The sequence below is a fragment of the Lampris incognitus genome, chromosome 14 (genome assembly GCF_029633865.1).
Source record: "Lampris incognitus isolate fLamInc1 chromosome 14, fLamInc1.hap2, whole genome shotgun sequence".
NCBI lineage: Eukaryota > Metazoa > Chordata > Actinopteri > Lampriformes > Lampridae > Lampris > Lampris incognitus.
This window is the reverse complement of record NC_079224.1, coordinates 13,894,502-13,914,501: the sequence shown is the minus strand read 5'-3', so window position 1 is coordinate 13,914,501 and position 20,000 is coordinate 13,894,502. Positions and strand designations below refer to the sequence as shown.

At 49.3% G+C, this 20,000-nt stretch overlaps 1 protein-coding gene across 1 annotated transcript in view; it reads right to left on the bottom strand.

Moving 5' to 3' along the window:
* Positions 1–20,000, bottom strand: part of LOC130124096 (receptor-type tyrosine-protein phosphatase F-like) — a 170,711-nt gene that overhangs the window by 139,527 nt on the left and 11,184 nt on the right. Inside the window, exon 2 of the mRNA XM_056293492.1 lies at positions 10,351–10,525. Within this exon, the coding sequence (XP_056149467.1) occupies positions 10,351–10,450 (100 nt within the window). The 5' untranslated portion in view covers positions 10,451–10,525. The remainder of the gene's footprint in view (positions 1–10,350; positions 10,526–20,000) is intronic.

Below are 20,000 nucleotides of genomic sequence, written 5' to 3'. Positions count from 1 at the left end.
GTCTGAAACCATCTCAAGTCCCAGGTGTTGTATCAAACTCTGTTTCCTCGTCAAAATCTGTTTCTCCCTAGCCAGAGTTCGATACAACACTGGGACGCTTGATTAACCTTAACCTGGGCATCCGGATAGCGTGGTGGCCTGTTCCGTTGCCTACCAACACGGGGACCGCTGGACCAAATCCCCGTGTTGCCTCCGGCTTGGTCAAGCGTCCCTACAGACACAATTGGCCGTGTCTGCGGGTGGGAAGCCGGATGTGGGTATGTGTCCTGGTCGCTGCACTAGCGCCTCCTCTGGTCGGTCAGGGCGCCTGTTCAGGGGAACTGGGGGGGAATAGCGTGATCCTCCCACACGCTACGTCCCCCTTGTGAAACTCCTCACTGTCAGGTGAAAAAAAGCGGCTGGTGACTTCACATGTATCGGAGGAGGCATGTGGTAGTCTGCAGCCCTCCCCGGATTGGCAGAGGGGGTGGAGCAGTGACCAGGGCGGCTCGGAAGAGTGGTATAATTGGCTGTATACAATTGGGGAGAAAAGGGGGGGAAACCCCCCCCCCCAAAAAAAACCTTAACCTAACCTAACCTCAACCTAACCCTAAGCTTAACCTAACATTTATCTTAACCTAATCATAACCGACAGCTAACCTGTTTCCATGCGAATGCAGAACAGATTTTGACGGGGAAACAGAGTTCAACATAACACCAGAGATCGCTTCATCGAGTAGATGCCCGTCTGAGGCTAACTCTTGTTATATCTCAGCTTCTATCACTCTCCCTCTTTACCTTCTTTGCCTCCTCCGTCAACGGGGATCTTTTTCTCTTGCCGGGTAGAGTTTTCCCTCTCACTTCGGTTGTTCCACCGTCCGCCATTTCCGCTACTGGGGATAGCTACCGATAGCTACCGGGGAAAACAAAAGCCCTATCCTCTTCCCATTTTGGTTGCGCAATGGTTGGCACACTTCCTTTGTGACGTAAATCGAGCCTTAATTTTCCTGCGAGATCGTACCCAGCACCAGAGTTTGGTTCCCTATAAGCCTGAAAGTGAGGCAAATAGGGAACCAATCTAAACACCAATGGTGTCATTATTCTATAGCCATAGTGTAATCAACACTTACTTCATATTGATAAAATAAAGAAGAAAAAGTTGTCTACTGCCACTGTAAAACCAGAGGTGTTTCGACAAGTGATCAGGAACACCTGTCAACGTACAGAATACCCTAGGACCTCTCCTATTATGTCTTCGCTTTGACCAGGACAGAATAAGGATGTGAATGTCTGTGGGATAAATAAGCCAATCCACAATTTGTCATATTTCATCCGCTGTGTGAGAGGGCAAAAACGGGTCAAGTTTCACTAGCAAGATAGAATAGAAACAAATTTACTGCAAAATTCATCATTATGTTGGTTTCCACTGCTCTGCCAAACTCCGGCTGTTATGGCATTTTTTTTCCCCGGCAGTAATGCAGTGCTCTCTTTTTTTTATTTTCCTTGTCAGGATCCTCAGAGAGTGTAATGAATCCAGAGAGAGCAGGGAGAGTAACAATTAGCAGATTCCCAAGTCTGCAGAGTGCCCATCAAGAGCTACTCCGTCGAGTAGTGTATCAGGGATCAATATACGGCAGAGTGCAAACCATTAATTCTTATTAATAATGGATTAGCAAGTTATCATTTTCATGAGGCAACACTTAGTGGAAATTTGTCTGATGGCATAAGTACTGGTTGTTTTAATGGAACACTTCCATTAAGTTTTTTTTTCAAGCCATTAGCAGGCAACTTGCTTACAATTAATTCCATATAGAGCTGCTGCCTTTGCAAGGTATTTACCCCCAATAAAGTCAACTGCACTTCAGGCTGTTTGTTTAAACCAATAAAAATCATGTTTGCAACAATCTGCATTCCTGTTTCACAGCCGAGCACTAAAGGAGTATTCTATTCTTAACAAATGATATTAAAAGCACCCATCACATCTTAGCCAACTGTCCTGGATGTGAATAACATCAAAAATAATATTTTGTACTGTCATTATTAACAATGAAAACAAAATTATCATTATTATTATTACAAACACCACCATAACCGCCACTGCCATCATCATTATAATTCGGAAACATAATACAACTATGCTTCTGGACCAAAGCCAAACGATCCATCAAAGCGGGCTGACACGTCAGTGGCTTAAGGCTGTGATATAGCTTTACTTGCGCTATCGGAGAAGAGGTGAGCTCACGAGACCAATTTGATTCATCATCAAGGGGATTTTTTGAGACAAAAGGCCAAAAACCGACAGAAAGGCAGGGAGGGGCAAGAGATAATCAAAACCATCAAACTTTCAATACTCCCCTGGACCATGAAGAAAGGCTTTCTATCTGGGCCTTGCAGTCTTCAGTGAATTATTCAAGACAGTGGAGAAGAACATAAACTCAGAGTGCAATTACCCATCACTCCTCTCCTCCCAGTGTGAGCAACATTAATGTAATGGCTTTCATCTTCACAAGCCGATTATGAACTGGTGAAGAATCTCTCAAGTCTAAACTCTCCTCTCTTCCTCACCGACTACATACCATCATTGTGAGGAAAATTCTCACCGGATATGGCTTTGCAACAGGCATCAGGGGTGGGCACTCAAAACAAGTGTTTTAAAAACAGCCCTTGTTTGAGGATAAATGTTCCCTTGTGCACCTTTTGATGGTGAAGATATCGGTCTTGCCGGTATTGACGGGTTTAGCAGTATCATGTGATGGGGAAGCCTGAGGTTTTGCATTAGCCATGGTATTTACACTGGCGCCCTCACTGTCTTTTTCATGGCGACTCATTACTTGTGGCTTGTTCTTGTCAAACCGATACTTGAAGAGAACGTTCAATGGGCGAAGTGAGAAAAAGGAATCAGACAATGGTGTATCAATCTTCCTCTGCATGTGGTTCACTTTTCAAGACAAAGCAATAACTTCCGTTTTGAAGCATAGGCGAGCGACAAAATACAGGTGGTGAGATGCTTTTCATATTTTCATATGTAGCCACGTCAGTCAGAGAACAGCAACTTATTGGGGGGGAGACACATTTTTATCATTACCCAAACATCTCATGTATACATAAACATGCAATGTGGGCATGGCAACAGCATGTTCGAGACTGTTCCTCTCCACTGAGCTGGCTCTGCAAACCATGTGGGCCTAACCTTGAAGGCAAATATGTTGAAGTGTCAAATGATCTGCGGAGCCCATCTAAATAACACTGAGACAACACCACCGCCAATCTCCATTTAGTTCACTTGATGAAAGGATATCAGTATTTTTATTAGCAGTACGTTTCCAATTCAGAGTGATGAAGGACACATGAATTCAAAGACACCCAGGAGGCATGGTGTGGTAACTGTGGGGTACTTGGACGCAAAACAAAATAAGAAAAAAAAAAAAAAGAAATACACTTTGGATGCATTTTGAATAAGTGACCTATAGCCAGAAATCTTTGTGATGCAAAGTCGGACTAGTCTGTAAAGTGGCCGCAGAAGCATGAAGGGAAATACTGAGGGATAGAGAAGGGCTTTTTTAAAATGCTGCTGGTTAAAGGCCAACGGTCATCTTGGCTTGGATCCTGTCATTAATAGACCAGAGTAGCGGAAAATGCTAAGTGTTCCCAAGGGGAGGTGAAAGGAACAAGTAGGAGGAAAAGAAAGGGAGATGTCTAGGGGGGGCTCAGCTGTTGAGGTTGCCGCTAACTTGCTCAGAGACCCCATTTTGAGATTACGTCATCATCCATCACCAAATGACCCTGTCCGACCTCACTAACCTCATTAATTTTCCTCCCCTCGATTAGTTCTCCCTCAGAGACCGTAGCGAGCTCCTGCCATTGTTCTCACACTTCACGCTCCCCATGGTCCTGGGGTTTTAAAGTGATTCCCCACTCCACCAGCCAAACTGGTGGGGGGAAATTAAATGATGTTACTGTAGGGACCCAGAACAGCAAACAGCTCCTGGCTTAACTGGCACCGATGGGCTCTTTGTTGCTTCCCATCTGATATACCATCTTGGTGCTGCTTTGGTGGCTGCTTAGCCATAAAATAGCTCCCACTTGAGATCCAACCATGTTTATATGCCGCTCCACGCCCTCAGGCTGTTTGTGTGTGCTCAAATGCTGTAAATGTGCCTTGGAGGACCCTCCAAGAATAAACAAGCAAGTTAGGTTATGTCCTCTGGGCTGGTGAACCACTGGAAAACATTTAATGCTAGCTAGCTACAACTTTGTCGCCATCATCAGACAAGTACGGTCTTATCAGTGCGGTCTTATATTTACCACCTTAAAAACGTTTCAAAACTAAGGGGCTTTCTATCAAAATCAGACTCTGTGAGAAATTAAACCATGGACTTATAACAAGTAGACTAGACTACTGCAATGGACTATTCCCCGGCTTCCCAAAACCAGCTGTGCGCCGCAATTAATTCAAAATGCGACAGCATGTGTTCTCACCAGAACTAAAACATATGAACACTTTACACCTGTTCTTACATCTCTGCATCGGCTCCCAGTCAAACAAAACTAGAATCTATTTTAAAGTTCTGTTGCTTTTACGCAACGCTCTAAATGGCCTTGCACCACACTATATAAAAGACAAGCTAATTCCCTACAAACCAGCAAGAACTCTCAGGTCCAAAGGCAGTGGTCTTTTAACCATCCCTCGTGCTAGGTCTAGAGCAGGGGAAGCTGCATTTTCTATTTACGCCCCAAGTAGATGGAACGCCTTGCCTGAGGACCTGAGAGAGGCCCCCACATTGAACACTTAAAAGTAGGTTAAAAAAAACCATACTTTTCAAAACAGTCTATGGCTAAGTTCTTGGTGCGTGTTTTGCATATTTTGATATTTGTATATTCTGCTCCAACTCCTGCACTGCACTAACACCTGCTGATGTGCACATTTATTTTCTACTTTTGCATTTTTAAAATTGTTACGATTGTATTGTCCATCCATCCATTATCCGAAACTGCTTATCCTGCTCTCAGGGATGCTGGAGCCTATCCCAGCAGTCATTGGGTGGCAGGCGGGGAGACACCCTGAACAGGCCATCACACAGGGCCCACACACACACACACACACACACACACACACACACACACACATATTTACATCTAGGGGCGATTTAGTACGGCCGATTCACTTGACCTACATGTCTCTGGACTGTGGGAGGAAACCGGAGCTCCTGGAGGAAATCCACGCAGACAAGGGGAGAAAATGCAAACCCCACACAGAGGACGACCCGGAACGACCCCCAAGGTGGACTACCCCGGGGCTCAAACCCCGAACCTTCTTGCTGTGAGGCAACCGCGCTACCCACTGCATCACCGTGCCGCCCACGATTGTATTGTCATTTTATGTAAATCCCATGGTGTTGCCCATGTATGAAAAGTGCTATATAAAGTTTGTTGTTGTCGTTACCAACAATCCACGAGGTCTTGAGAAAATGGCAAAACTTTCTGGATTGGGTATTTCAAACTGATACAGCTGAGAGTATCCATATAATTCAACTCTGGGAAAATCAATCTTGTGGTATATGTTGACTTTTACCCAGCGCTTTGAAGACACGGGCAAAATGATTATTTTCATTTCAAGCACCTTCAAATAACATAGGGAAACTCAAACAACGCAATTCATCTCACCAAATGTGCACACATATAGAAATGTTAGAAAGCCTCGACGACCCCACCTACCCTTTCACTCATATACCTCAACATGGAAGTGAAGCGGCTAACGTTCACGAAGCGATCCCTGGGAGCAGAAAGACTGAAATTTCTTGTATTATTGGATCTGCCCTTTGTGGAAGGACACTAGCACATCTTGTCATCTGATGGCAATGTTGAATCCAGGCCACAGCAGAGGGTTCGGGTGACTGCCTCTGGCCCCTCTATCAAGCCGCCTAATTAAACTATTAATCTCACATCATTAACCTCCGATATGCCCCCCCCCCCCTTCCAGTCTTCTGACATTACTGGCCAGTGGAAAAGAAAGAACTGCCATGTTTCCTCGGCGCTCTGTTTTGTCTCATTTATTTATTCACCAAGACGTCATCTTGAAGATGGTTCTCATTCGCAGCGCTTTCCCCCGGCCTTCACTTTCCCCCGGCCTTCACTTTTCCCCGGCCTTCACTTTCCCCCAGCTTTCGCTTTCCCCCGGCCTTCGCTATCTCCATGTGTGTTCTCTGTCATTCAGGTCTTGCTCCACTCCGACCACCACCTCAGCCACCACCCCGACAACCCCCCCCCTCCCCTTCTGTCTGCCTGTAAGCTCTGGGCGGCTCACAGCCGCACGTTAACAGTGTTACTTTCTGAGAGGCTCTCCAAGGTGGATATGGTTACTTTCAATTAAAAAAGAATCAATTTCCATCCCCATTCACGTTTTTTTCTGAAGTGGGTGACCATATGGACCCTTAAAGACACAATCTAATTTCCAGTCACCAAACGCGTCTGCTATCTCTGTCTCAGCCACTCCGTTTGTTCTTGGCTCTCCACCATAGGAGCTTTGTGAACTGCCTAATCAATGTAAAAAGCTCCCGTCTTCAACAGGTTTTTGTGGCACCCAGCAGTGTACGGGGATTCAAGAGGTTTTAAAACACATGTTTGAGGTTTCACTGAGCTCCACAACACATGCCATCGGGCATTTTTATCCAAAGCACATTCAACGCTATGAGTAAACAGTTCAAGTATTGGTGTCCCAAGTGAAAGGCCCGGTAGTACCCGTGTTGTGTTCTTTCCACTGAGCTACTACAGGTGCACAGGGCCTGGCTAATATCAGTAAATCTATTACAGGGTTATCATTTACCCTGGGGCACAAGGGACACACTTAAACCTATTAGTGGGCATCCGGGTGGTGTGGCAGTCTATTCCATTGCCTACCAACACGGAGATCGCCGGTTCGATTCCCCGCGTTACCTCCAGCTTGGTCAGGTGTCCCTACAGACACAATTGGCCGTGTCTGCGGGTGGGAAGCAGGATGTGGGTATGTGTCCTGGTCACTAAACTAGCACCTCCTCTGGTCAATCGGGACGGGGGGATAGTGTGATCCTCCCACACACTACATCCCCCTGGTGAAACTCCTCACCATCAGGTGAAAAGAAGCGGCTGGCGACTCCACATGTATGAGAGGAGGCATGTGGTAGTCTGCAGCCCTCCCCGGCTCGGCAGAGGGGGTGGAGCAGCGACATGGACGGCTCAGAAGAGTGGGGTAATTGGCCAAATTCAATTGGGGAGAAAAAGGGAAAATCAAAAAAAAAAAAACCTACTCGTGTGAAACAGTGGTTTGATATAAAGTCACTTTAACCTTACAAACCTAATTATGATGCCACTGGTAATCCCCCTGCTACTGGGAGAAAAAGGAGCAGCCTGGGGTACAAAGGCTCTCTCGGTGGTCTCGCTGCAGCTCACATGAAAAGCCACCCAAGATTATATGGCGAGGGAAGGGAGAGGAGAGACATCCATCAAAAGCACATTAAAGCGAATGAAATAACTCACAATGACAGCACAACAAAAAGATAACCATTACATTTAAGTGCTGGATATGTGCGACTTTGAGGCTGACCTTGCGAGGCGGTAGTCTATTTGGTACTGGGGGACTGTACGGGGGGAGCCGGCTGATTAGGCCCGGCTCTCCGGGGATCGATGTGATGTCTGGGATCAGCACTCAGAGTAATCACACCGCATAGTGGGCCTACACGACGACCACGACGATAGGGAATGAGCGATGTCAAAGGGCTGTAATTCCCACGGCGGTGGTCCGGGGGGCGGGGGGGGGGGTCTCCCGTCTTTTTTTGCTCTGTTGCATCAACATGAATAATTACACTAAACCAACACCGTCGCAGTGAAAACCCTAACGGTCCAGTGAAAATGGAGTCATCGGCGTCGCCTGACGTGTCGGGAGGGGTGGAGGCCGCCGACGCCGGTTCGTGGAGGTCTCGCTACCCCGTGGTCAGCCGAGCTTCTTTTTGCATCCGAGACGAGGATGGACAGACAGGATCCTGTTGATCAGAACCTCGCCGGGCACCCCACCCAAAAATATCCGTCTGCTGCCTGCCCTGTAATTCAGGGAATCGAGAGCAGAACTATCATGTTCGCATAACTATCACGTTCGCATAAGTCAGCGGCTACACAAATTACAGGCAACAAGTGCACGCTACCCCGCCATTTGCGGTAGGTGTTATTTTTTCCCCCCCTTGGCTGTCTTATTTTAATTTCATGTGTGTTAGCACTATACTCTAGGTAATGGCATGTCTCGGCTTTTTTTTCCTTTTTCCCATGGACACTTATATCAACATGCATCCAGAAGTCTCAGCCAGCCAGACGTAGACTCCATCCCGCTGCTTTTTTCCCACAGCCGCGGTCTTATCGTCCTGTCGGAGGCCGCCGCCACCACCGCCGGCGCTACTCTTCATCCTCCTCCACGGGCGGCTCCGTACATGGGAGTCTGTCCCCAAGAATAAACAAACGAATAAAGGGCGGTGCCAGTTTGTGACAGCGGAGCATCTTCCTTTGTTAATGAAACAAAGCCCGTTTGTGACTTCTTATCTACAGATGATATAATTAGCGTAATGAGGGAGCAGAAGAGTCGCGCTCTCGTGGAGACGGTGAAGGCAGACGGCGCGGCGAAGACTCCCGAAACATCGCCGCAGCACGGTCCGGGCAAAAGTTGATTTAACACAGAGAGGAAATGATAAAAGCACAGAAAGGAAATGATAAAAAAAAATCCTTTAATTGAATGTCTGGCTGATTAATACTATCTTCTCAGCCTTTTCATAGCGCGGCGTAGACGCGGCGCTTTCCCACGCCGAGGTGAGAGAAACGCTTGAAATAGCCGCAGACAAAGATCTCGCCGGACTGCATCTATTAGAAAACCCTGATAAACTCGGGGGATAAGAATATGCTAGAAGGTCACGCGGGTGCTGATGTTGCGTAAAAACGGAGATTGAAGGGGAAAAGGGTGATGGCGCGGGGCCGTGCTACAGCAGAGGGAAGGGTACAGCAACACAAATAAATCTCCTGGATCCGCGGCGGGCGGGGAGGATGTTGGCGTGGCGGTGGTGAGGGGAGGAGGAGGAGGGGGTGACGGATGATATTGGGGGGGGGGTGGGGGGAGGGGATTGGTTGGGGTCTAATTGAATTACAGTGACCCTGTGACAACGCTGTAGCTGAGGTCATGTGTTGAATTAATTTTGTCCCTGACCCCTGTCTGCGTTGGGGTAGTGCCTCGTGGCCACCCTTGAGGCCCCGGGGCCCTGGCAACGGTGACACGTCTTTCCAAGCACCTTCCTCCGGCCGCAGCCTTCATTCAGACTGACAGCAGGGGCCGCAGGAGCCGCCGGAGCTTCTCTGCCCTCGCTCTACGCTTCTACTCCCCCACCAATGCTCCTTGTATTTTCGGGGGCGCATCAGAAGAGCAGGTAACGCTGCCCGATGGGATCCAGCGAGGAGACCAAATCCTTCTCTATGTGAAACTAAGATCTAAAGCTGTTTTATCAAAAAGGCTTGAAAAAGCAGTTATTCATATGTAAGAAAGCATTCTCTGATTAATTACGAGGTAACAGCGTACAATCGAAAACGAGGGTCATCAGTGAAAAGCGCCGCAGTTCTTCGTTTCTTCCTCCGTCATGTGTCGGAAATTACTGTCAAATCAACGCTGAGCCACTGCACTTTAACCTGCTGGTGTTTGCATTATATCGCACCCAGATTACTGGGACTTCCAAATGTCACACAACCAAATTATCCCTCATGAAACACTTCCATCCATCCATCCATCCATCCATCCATCCATCCATCCATCCATCCATCCATCCATCCATCCAACCATCCATCCATCCATCATCCAAACCGCTTATCCTGCTCTCAGGGATGCTGGAGCCTATCCCAGCAGTCATTGGGCAGCAGGTGGGGAGACACTCTGGACAGGCTGCCAGGCCATCACAGGGCCCACAAACACAGACACACACACACAGACAAACACACACACACACACACACACACACACATACACACACACACATACACACACACACACACACACACACACCGAGGGACAATTTAGTACGGCCGATTCACCTGACCTACATGTCTTTGGACTGCGGGAGGAAACCGGGGCCCCCGGAGGAAACCCACGCAGACAACATGCAAACTCCACACAGAGGACGACCCAGGACGACCCCCAAGGTTGGGCTCGATCCCAGGACCTTCTTTCTGTGAGGCGACTGCACTAAGCACTGCGCCACCGCGCCGCCCCACAAAACACTCACAGAGTTCAATGTCTACAAAATCAGTAAAAGCCGCGCCGTAGCAGCGATACAGTGGCACCCGAGCGTGGACAGACGAGGCTTTGTTACTTACTGTCTGCCAAAGAAGAGGCCATCAAACAGCTGAACAGAAGCAGGAACGGTGCCGCCCCTCTGGGCAGAAGGGGCACTGAGGGGTGAATGTTAGGCACCATGTTCCAGGTTGGCACTGCTCCCTCCTTGGTCCCACACTCAACACGTCACACTCAGACACGATCAAAGACTAACACCTAGGAGAAGAAACAAAGGGGGAACAGCAAAATTAGGATTCAAACGCACCATTTGAATGAACACAATAAAACTCACAGTGGTATAACAGGAATAAAAGAAAGCATCAAGTATGAAAAGGGATATTGAGTACATTGTGAGAAAACGGCGACAACAACAAAATGGCACCAAGGGTCTTCGTAGGGTCCTGATCCAGGTTGACCACAATACCCATAACAAAACCCTGCTCGGGGGCAGCGAAAATACAAAAGCGACCCACATCTAACGCAGAAACTGCCACAGCAAAGGGAAAACTATGAGACAAGACGAGCATCCGCGGCAGAAGCAGAGGAAAAACTAGAAGGACGGCTGGGTCGACGGATTACCCCCAATTTACCCAATCCCTCTTACACAGAGGCATCGCTTCAAAAACAAGAGGGGCGCCCGAGCTCGGGTCCCCCGGGGGACCACCGCCCACTAAACGGCCCTCCCATTAAGAAAATGAAACCGTCTTCCAGATGGGCTCAAATCAGGAGGAGTGCTATGATGTCACGGAATGAAAACACACGCGCATGCATGCATTAACACTTAACGACACACCCCCCCCCCGACCCCCACCCCCCCACGGGGGGAGCAGGTGCACCGCAAATCAACCACGATTAACCAGGTTTGCGCGTGGGGGGAGAACGTGCCGCGCCGTCGAAGGCGACAACCAGAGACACGGGAACGGAGGCCTGTCAAAGAAAGAAACTGCGCGAGCACTGATACTTTATCTTGTTATTAGATTCAGTGGAGGCCAGACTAGGCCGAGCGATAAGAGGGAGATACGATATCTGACCTTAGGTTTGTTCTCTCCCCCCCGTATCGCCGGCAGGCTCAGTGTTTCATTGCCAATCCAAACAATAAAACTGTGCAGCCACATCAATTGCGCTAACTACGTTTCTTATCCTGCCACTCTCGCCCACGGCGATCGGCGATGAGTAATCACGATGCTGCGAAGCACAGCGCATGGAGAGGGGAGATAGCTCCCCCCCTGTTTTTTATGGAATTAACTCGGATCTCCGGCAAACTCCAGAAAATGGGGGGGGGGGGGGGGATGCTAAGATGAGAAAAGTTTGAGAAGAACTCTTGGGTGTGTACATGCCTACTTTTAGGCTCGCAGCGCCGTCTGACATTTCTGCGTAAAGCTTTTTGCACCGGGTCGATTGGAACCGAATTGGAAGATTTTCTCACCCCCCCTGCCTCCCTCCCCCCCTCCCCTTGTTTTGGTCTGGGTGCCCACTTTACAGCACGCCGGAGTGGACGGTGCTGAGCGCGGATGTTTTTGAAAGGAGAAATGAGAGAGGTGCTTGCACGGTGAAATATCTGGAGGCTTTCTGGTCGGCTGGTCGGCTTCTGTATACTCGGCTGAGCTTTTAAGCTGGAGTGGCAGGGAAACATGCCGACGGTATTTTACGGAGGGGGGAAGAAAAAAAAACTCCTTCCTTTCCTGAATCGGTCGAGGTGTCAAGCAGCCCCCCCATTAATCTTGTGGCTATTTCAGCGCGCGAGGAAACTTTAAGTTACGTACACCTGGTACCTGTTCCACCACTCCTCTTATGAAGTCAGGGCTGGAGGACACATTATGGGGAGGAGAGGTCTTAATGAGACCTTTTTTTTTGGGGGGGATTTTTTTCCTCCCCTTCTCTCCCCAATTACATCCAGCCAACTACTCCACTCTTCCGAGCCGCCCCGCTCACTGCTCCACCTCCTTCTGCCAATCCGGGGAGGGCTGCAGACTACCACATGCCCCCTCCCATACATGTGGAGTCGCCAGCCGCTTCTTTTCACCTGACAGTGAGGAGTTTCACCAGGGGGGGCAGCGCGTGGGAGGATCACGCTACCCCCCCCTCCCCTCCGAACAGGTGCCCCCAACCGACCAGAGGAGGCGCTCGTACAACGACCGGGACACATACCCACATCCGGCCTCCCACCCGCAGGCAGGGATGCCCCGACCGAGCCGGAGGTAATACAGGGATTCGAACCGGCGATCCGCGCGTTGGTAGGCAATGGAATAGACCGCCATGCCACGCCACCCGGATGCCCAACGAGACCAAATTTAAAGTGTTTTTTTTTTCTCCTTTTCTTCCTCTGAGCTCTCCTCTAATCCCCTCTGACAAGTTGCTCGGCTGCTACACTGCAAAATAAATAAGCAAACAAATAAATAAATAAATAAATAAATAAATGGAGTACGTGACAGAGGTGGAAAAAGCCTTAAAGGGATGGTGTGAGTCATGGCATGTCGGTGGTGATGCTGGCGCTCCAGCGGGGCTCATCCGGAGAGAAGAGGCACCGATAGCGAGCTGCTCATCACTCTCTGTCACTGGCAGGGATGTGAAGGCGCCTTCGGGCTTCGGCATCCGCCGAAACGCATTCCCCCCCATGCGGGACGCCGCGCAATTGAGGACTTTCCAGGCATCCTGTGCGGGCTCCTTCAGTGAGAGTTCAAGCTGTGATCGAATCAAGTTGAATTATGCTTCTCGCCGCATGTATACTTCTGCAGAGTACCCCCAGAGGGTAGCTGCAATTATTTTATGTGGTCGGGGGCGGGGGCGGGGAGGGGGAGAGAAAGGCTTCCCTCGGTGTCTCTACCTTTGCTGGTAATGAGAAAGCAGCTCATTGTTGTGCTAAGCTCCAGCAGCGGGGGGTGGGGTGGGGTGGGGGGGGGGAGGAAGAAGACACACAAACTCGCTGCTCAGCGTGCCAAAGAGCTGGATGTCACCCCCACTTTCAGCCAGCATCTTAAAGACGTTAGTGCCCCAGTTTCCCCCCCCCCCACCCCACATTAACAGCCAGAGTTTAACTTTGCGAAATGAGCGTGGCTTGCATCAAGTTTGTTGGCTGAAAGTTTTGTTTTGACGCCCATTTTTCTCTGTGCACCGCCTCGACTCGGTAGGTCGTGAGTGAGTGAAGCTGATAGACTTGGCCACTCGCCGTGCTCCAAACCCTTGGCGGTGGAGGGATATCTTTCACAGCAGATGCCAGAGAGAGGCAGATGCTTTTCATCTTCAACGAGACAAATTCCTAGAGCCATGTTTTATTCTTTATTTATTTAGCTACTTATTTATCCCAGTGCAGCTTGGTGCCTCCCAGCTGCACGCAAATACCGTGGGACACCTCCCATCCGCATGAGTATGCACTGTGACGGGTGGCACTGGTGGAGGAGGAGGCGGGGTGGGCGGAGGGGGGGGTGGTGGCGGTACGGGGCGAATGTGGAAATGGTGCATTGTTATCTGGAAGAAGAAAAAAAAAACCGAGCAAGCAGCTTAGAGCACAGGAAGGCTTTGTCTACCTCCATGTGGAAGAGAGAGGAGGAGCAGGGGGGGGGGGAAAGTGAGAACATGTTGATGTCTGTCCTTGTGAGATTACGTGAGAATCCTCGTGCCTCGGTAACGTTTCACGCCGGCATCTCACCGTGTGAGCACACGCACACCCATGGATGCGTGTGTGCACGTGTGTGTGTGTGTGTGACGCCAGTTAATTAATGATTTGTGCAGCACAAAGTCATAAAGTCCTCATGTCCATGAAGGATGAGAACAAGGCTTGCTGAGATACCAAAAAACGTATCTAAACCAGTGCACTCTCTTCATATTTATATAATCAGTCAGTTGCTTGCCGTCTAATCTAAACACAAACACAGCACAAAACCTAACTAGTAGATTACCCCCCCCCACCACCACCCCCCAACCCCCCCCCACACACACACACCGCTGCAGCTATGCAAGGTTATGCGTTGCCAGCCTCAATGCAATCCTCCCACAAGGGCATTCTGGCTCACCGACTACAGCACGGCTCAGGAAGAGGAGGCTTCAAGTGACTTTAAGTGACACCGTGCGCAGTGCCCACATGTGAATACCGGCTGCAGGCTGAAAGCGCCGAAGCAATAATTGATGGCGGGGAAACAGTGGGACGTCATCGCCATCTCAAAAGAGCCCCGTGACGGACAGATGGCATTTGAGTGAATGAAGAAGGGAATGGGAAGTATCAAAAAGGGGGGGGGGGTAACCAACTACCTATCATCTTCGCTTAGCCACTCACATCAGCTGTCCGCCAATCACGTTATCACCCCCCCCCCAACCTCAGTATGCATTTGTGTGTCTGGCCAAACGTACACGAGGCAGGCTACAGGCACGCACAGCTGCAACGCGGAGGCTGAGTAAACACTGCTATTAGCAGACTAGCATCACTTGTGTCCGTCCCTTTGGCTCACGCTCTCCCCCTCTTCTGTTTTTTTTTTTGGGTGTCCATTTAATGGCTCATCCCAAGCATGGGGGTGGCGAGACAGCTGAACTATACGGCCGGCTGTAGAGGGAGCCAATCATGTCCGTCTCTGGAGTTGATGGAGCTGGGGAAAAGGGGGGTTGTAGGCGTGGGGGCTGCACCGGCTCCACCAACACAGTTGCAGGGTACGTTTGGACAGCAAGGGTTTTTGGCCCCAGATCGGTCTCCCATACCCCGGAAGGCTCACCCACCACAAACTGTCCTTCTTTTTTTAAACTAAGCAGCACTCATGCAGCAGAAAACCCCTGGAGGGTAACTGCGAGCTGCCGAGTCCGTGTGTGGTAAAACGAAAGTGTAAGGTAACCAAATCACCACTCCGCCCCATCCCCCCCAGCCGTGAAAGAGACCCGCTGTTACCAGTTTGACGACGCACATCTTTCTTAGCAGGCTACGACAAGGCCCTCTATTGACATTCAGCAAATGTGGAGTAATGTCCTGTGACCGATCGGGCTTAATGATGCTTTTGTTTACAAGCCGATTGCGCGGGGTTAACCGAACGCTTTACTGCCGTCCAGAAGACCCGGGGACAGAGAGGACCCTGTCACCAAGTGCACTTTCGCAGGTTGAGCAGCAGACGGCAAGGAGCGCTGACTGCGCCGGGCTAAAGCCGACGCGTTAATGTGATGAAGGACTCGCGTGGCACATGTCTTCCCGTGTGGGTCGACTCGCCGAAACCTATCAGGTCGATTAGTTACAGGCACCTTCCGTGATGGAGTTTAATATGAGCGGTGAAGCCGTGTCAGACGTATGCAGGCTATCACAGCACGCGACACCATCACCTGCAACGACACGTCACGATGAAGAGCCTCGAGTTCCTGTGTCCGCGGGCAAGAGGATTTACTGAGCTGTTGACCCCCCCCCCCCCCCCCCCCGATCACGTCCTGCCCAGTTGAGGCTCTGGCTCACACGTCCCCAACAAAATGCAAAGTGCGCTGCATGCAAGCTTCATCCATATGACACAGTGTCAAGTGGCATTTGGTCCGGTTCACTGAACATTTAACAAATCTCAAGGACCTCTATAAATTCCCACTGAAGTGTGGATTTACAGTCACCTCTAGGGGTGGGGGGGTGGGGGGGGGGCTAAGGAGCTCTTCAGCCGCAAATCAATCCGAGAATGAGCAGTGATATGCATTACACAAGCAGAAAAGACACACCAGACCGCCACCTCCATATGAATTTATCGGTAGGGCGATTATTGGCAGCGCCGACTCGCAGACCAAGGAATAAATGACTTGTGCTACAAAGCGCCGGGCAAAAGGGCTCGCAATAAATCAACAGCCTGTTCGATGTAAAACAGACATTCATCACGTAAAAGCAATGCTGTGCATACCAACAGTAAATCACCTGAACTTAGCCGGCATATGTAAGATTTCTTTTCAGCCTTAGCCGGCCGGGAGGAGGAGGCCATGTTCAGCAAACACACATACGCTTAGCGAGGAAGGTGCACGGAAGAGGATGGGGGAAAACACGAGGAGCAATCCTGAACAGATGTTTAATTCATGACAAATCTCCCAATGGCTGAATATAATATAATATTTTGGATGGGGGGGGGGGGTGCTTTAGAATACACTAGAAAATGATTATCATTCAATAAAAGAACAAAGACCTTAAGGCGACAATGGGCCCGAGTGAAAGACGAGTCAAACTGCATGGAGGAATGAATAGTATGTTTTCATTCTTTTCATTTTTAGAGTTCTACATAATAATTACTGCGCCATTATGGGAACATTCTAGACTGCAGCACGGTGGGAAATTAACAACCTAAACCGCGGCACGGTCACAACAACACATGTGCACATATATAAAAGAAACACAGAAAGAAAGGAAAGACGAGCTAAGACGTCGCCCCTCGATGGTTTATTTGTGGACAGATGGTTCCATGAAAAGACTCGGCAGCACGGGAGGCCTGGACTCCCACCTCACACACTGAGCACGGGAGGCCTGGACTCCCACCTCACACACTGAGCACGGGAGGCCTGGACTCACACTGAACACGGGAAGCCTGGACTCCCACCGCACACACTGAGCACGGGAGGCCTGGACACACACACACACCTTACACACTGAGCAGACAGCAGTCCAACCCCTGCCCCCGTCAAGCCACGCAGTCTGCACCAGAGTCAAAGACAAACAGAGAGGAGGCATGTGAGCGCCGAGACCGGCAAATATAGAGTTCCTCGGATCGATGGCTGGCCAAACACAAGCAGTTGTTCTGGCTCAGCTTGAAGCAGGAAATAACGTGGCTGGGGAGTTTAAGGGTGCGGAAGAACAGGAATACACACCGCTGCCTTTGAGTTCGACGTCCGTCAGCAAAGGAAACGGGAAGTCCATAAGTGTGTTTGCTCACCAACATTTGAAACGTTAAGACTATAAAGCGGAAGTGCTCAACCGTGTTTCATGGCGGGCCGAGGATATGCAGGGTTTTCATTACAACCAGACTTCACAACACATTTAGCACACCTTCACCCAAAGAGCGGGACTACACGGTGAAATCAGCTGGTGTGGAGTCTGGATCCTCGGCCCTCCGTGCCAACATGGTTGAGTACCAATCACGTTAAGGTTTCTTTTTCCCTTTCTCTTCACATTTATTTAGTCCGACCTATACTGTGGCAAAAAGACTGCACCAAATTTAGCCGAGGAGGAAGGGGAGATGGGGGCTTCATACTATTCAGCAGTTGTCTCCACTCTTCTAAATCAATTACCTCTAGTCAGTCAGTGCTTCGGCTAGTGGGCTATTGTAAATCAGCATGGTGTCAGGCCAGATTAGTGACTGTAACAGGCAGGAACCGAAGCTCTCCGGCCAGCAGGACCTCTCCAGGGGCCTCACTGAGAACCAAGCCATGGTCTTGATGCTGGATGACAGAGCTAGATCTGTGGCAAGTGCTGGCAACAATACTCAAGACCACACATTTTAGGAAATTGGCTGACTTGAGAACAAAATATTTGATTTTCTTCAGCAGCTCCCAGTTTGGTTTTTTATTTTCACATTGCTGTCCCCCCTGAATCCCGTCTTTTCCGTGTTGGTTAAGACCAAGCTAAGGCAATGTTTTTATTTTCGCTGTTATGACTTGAAAAGCAGAAGCAGAAGTTACATATTGACAGGAAGGTTTTCTTTTTATTTGGTTTTATGACCGAGTCTGTAAAAGGGACAAGGACACTTTGCCAGTGTCCTTGTCCCTTGCGCAAGATACGAGCGAGGAAAAAACAAACCTGCAGTGTTGACAGAAGGAAGGGTTAGGGCAACTCACTCAGACGGGGAAAAAGATAAAAGTTCTTATCCCAACATTAGTCAGGGGATACGTAGTCACACAACTGAAAATATAAATGGGTCGACATATGCTATTATGTGAAACCCACTTGAGCATAAATGTGTTAGGAGGCACCATAACAGCCAATGTAAACACACCCTGGCAGTCTGGGCGCTACTGCGAGGCAAAACAACCCATATGCTGCACAAAGAACAACTCAGGACTCCAACCCCACCTGAAACTGTTGAGACTTAACTGGCTTATTGTGGGATAGCTGACGTTCCAAATGGGTAGTGGGAAGAAGACTATCCCACAGCTCTTAATCCGATGCCTTGCCTGCCTCCTATTCCAGAAGGCTATCCTCCCAGCCCCTGTCTAACTATCGAACAGAGACAGCTTCTAATAAGCCTTTTCTTTCTTTCTGTCAGTCTATGTTTCTCTCTATCCCCTCTCCCTCCCTTGGCCACGTCTCCTTTCTCCCCCGTCTTTCCGTCTGCGTCTGAGCTATGAGCCAGTCTGCCGGAGCAGATGGAGCCATATATCCCCCGTCACTCTCCAGAGGCCCGAGGATTTAAAATGTAAAAGAGCTGATTCCAGAATACGCAGGCATCGGCCAAAAGGGGTGAGGGGGAGGGGGAGGGGGGGCAAGATAACTTGTGACTCTTTACGGTTTGAAACTAGTTTGTAGCCGGCTCATGGAGAAAGGGGGCAGTAAACTTTCAATTTTGGCACAAACGGCACATACTGCGAAGCAATACGGCGCAAAGCTTAAGCCCCCGGATTCATTAAAATGTTTAACTTCATTAAGCACCCGATATTAAATGTGGTAGCTCAGTTGGTTTGATTCAGAAATCCCTTTAAGTCCAACGTTATGCCTACTGGGGGATGGGTCCCGAGCACCAAACATATCCGAGTGTGCATTTTCTGTTATTACTGTGGGTGCAATAATAACACTCTGAAGTTATTTTAAGACACTGGAAGAAAACAAAGGCTGCGGAACTGCAGGAATGGGTTGATGCGATGGTGGGAACAGCATCCCACCAATGTGTGCTTAGTAGAATACGTGGTGTTGGGGAGGGACGGGTTTCTCCCTGGCACCGGATCTGGGCTTACATTAAAATGGATGATATAGCTCTAAATAGACATCAGTCTCCTCTGTGATTATGCGATCCTGTAGTATGACTCAAGATATATGTATGACATATGTTTTCCCTCTGTTGTTTATTGCCCCCCCCCCTCTTCTGGATTTATTTAATTATTTGTTTATTCTACTGGATTTGTGTGCCGGAGTCTGCCTCCGTAATAGAAAAAAATGTGCCATGTGTTCCTGTATTCTGGAAATATATATATATATATCCATCCATCCATTATCCAAACCGCTTACCCTTACCCGGGGTCGCGGGGATGCTGGAACCGATCCCAGCAGTCACTGGGCGGCAGGCGGGGAGACACCCTGCGCAGGCCGCCAGACCATCACAGGGCTTATTGACTAAGCTTTATAACGCTATAGAGCGGCATGGCTCAGGAGGTAAAGCGGGTCGTCTAGTCATCGGAAGGTCACTAGTTCGATCCAGAGATTGTATCCAAGTGTCCTTGAGCAAGACGCTGAACCCCTAACTGCTCCCGATTGACCAGGCTGGCGCCTTGCATGGCAGCCTCCACCATCAGTGTATGTGTGTGAATGGGTGAATGTGAGGCATGCATTGTAAAGTGCTTTGAGTGGTCGGTAGTCTAGAACAGTGCTCTATAAATGCAGTCCATTTACCATATACTATATAGGGGCGGCATGGTGGCTCAGTTGTTAGCGCGGTCGCCTCATCAGCTGTCAAATTTGACAGCTGATGATTGCTTATGGTATGAAACAGGCTTGTACTGTCTCATAAAGAATTTACTTGACTCACTGGATTATTTTGGACCTTATTTGTTGAGC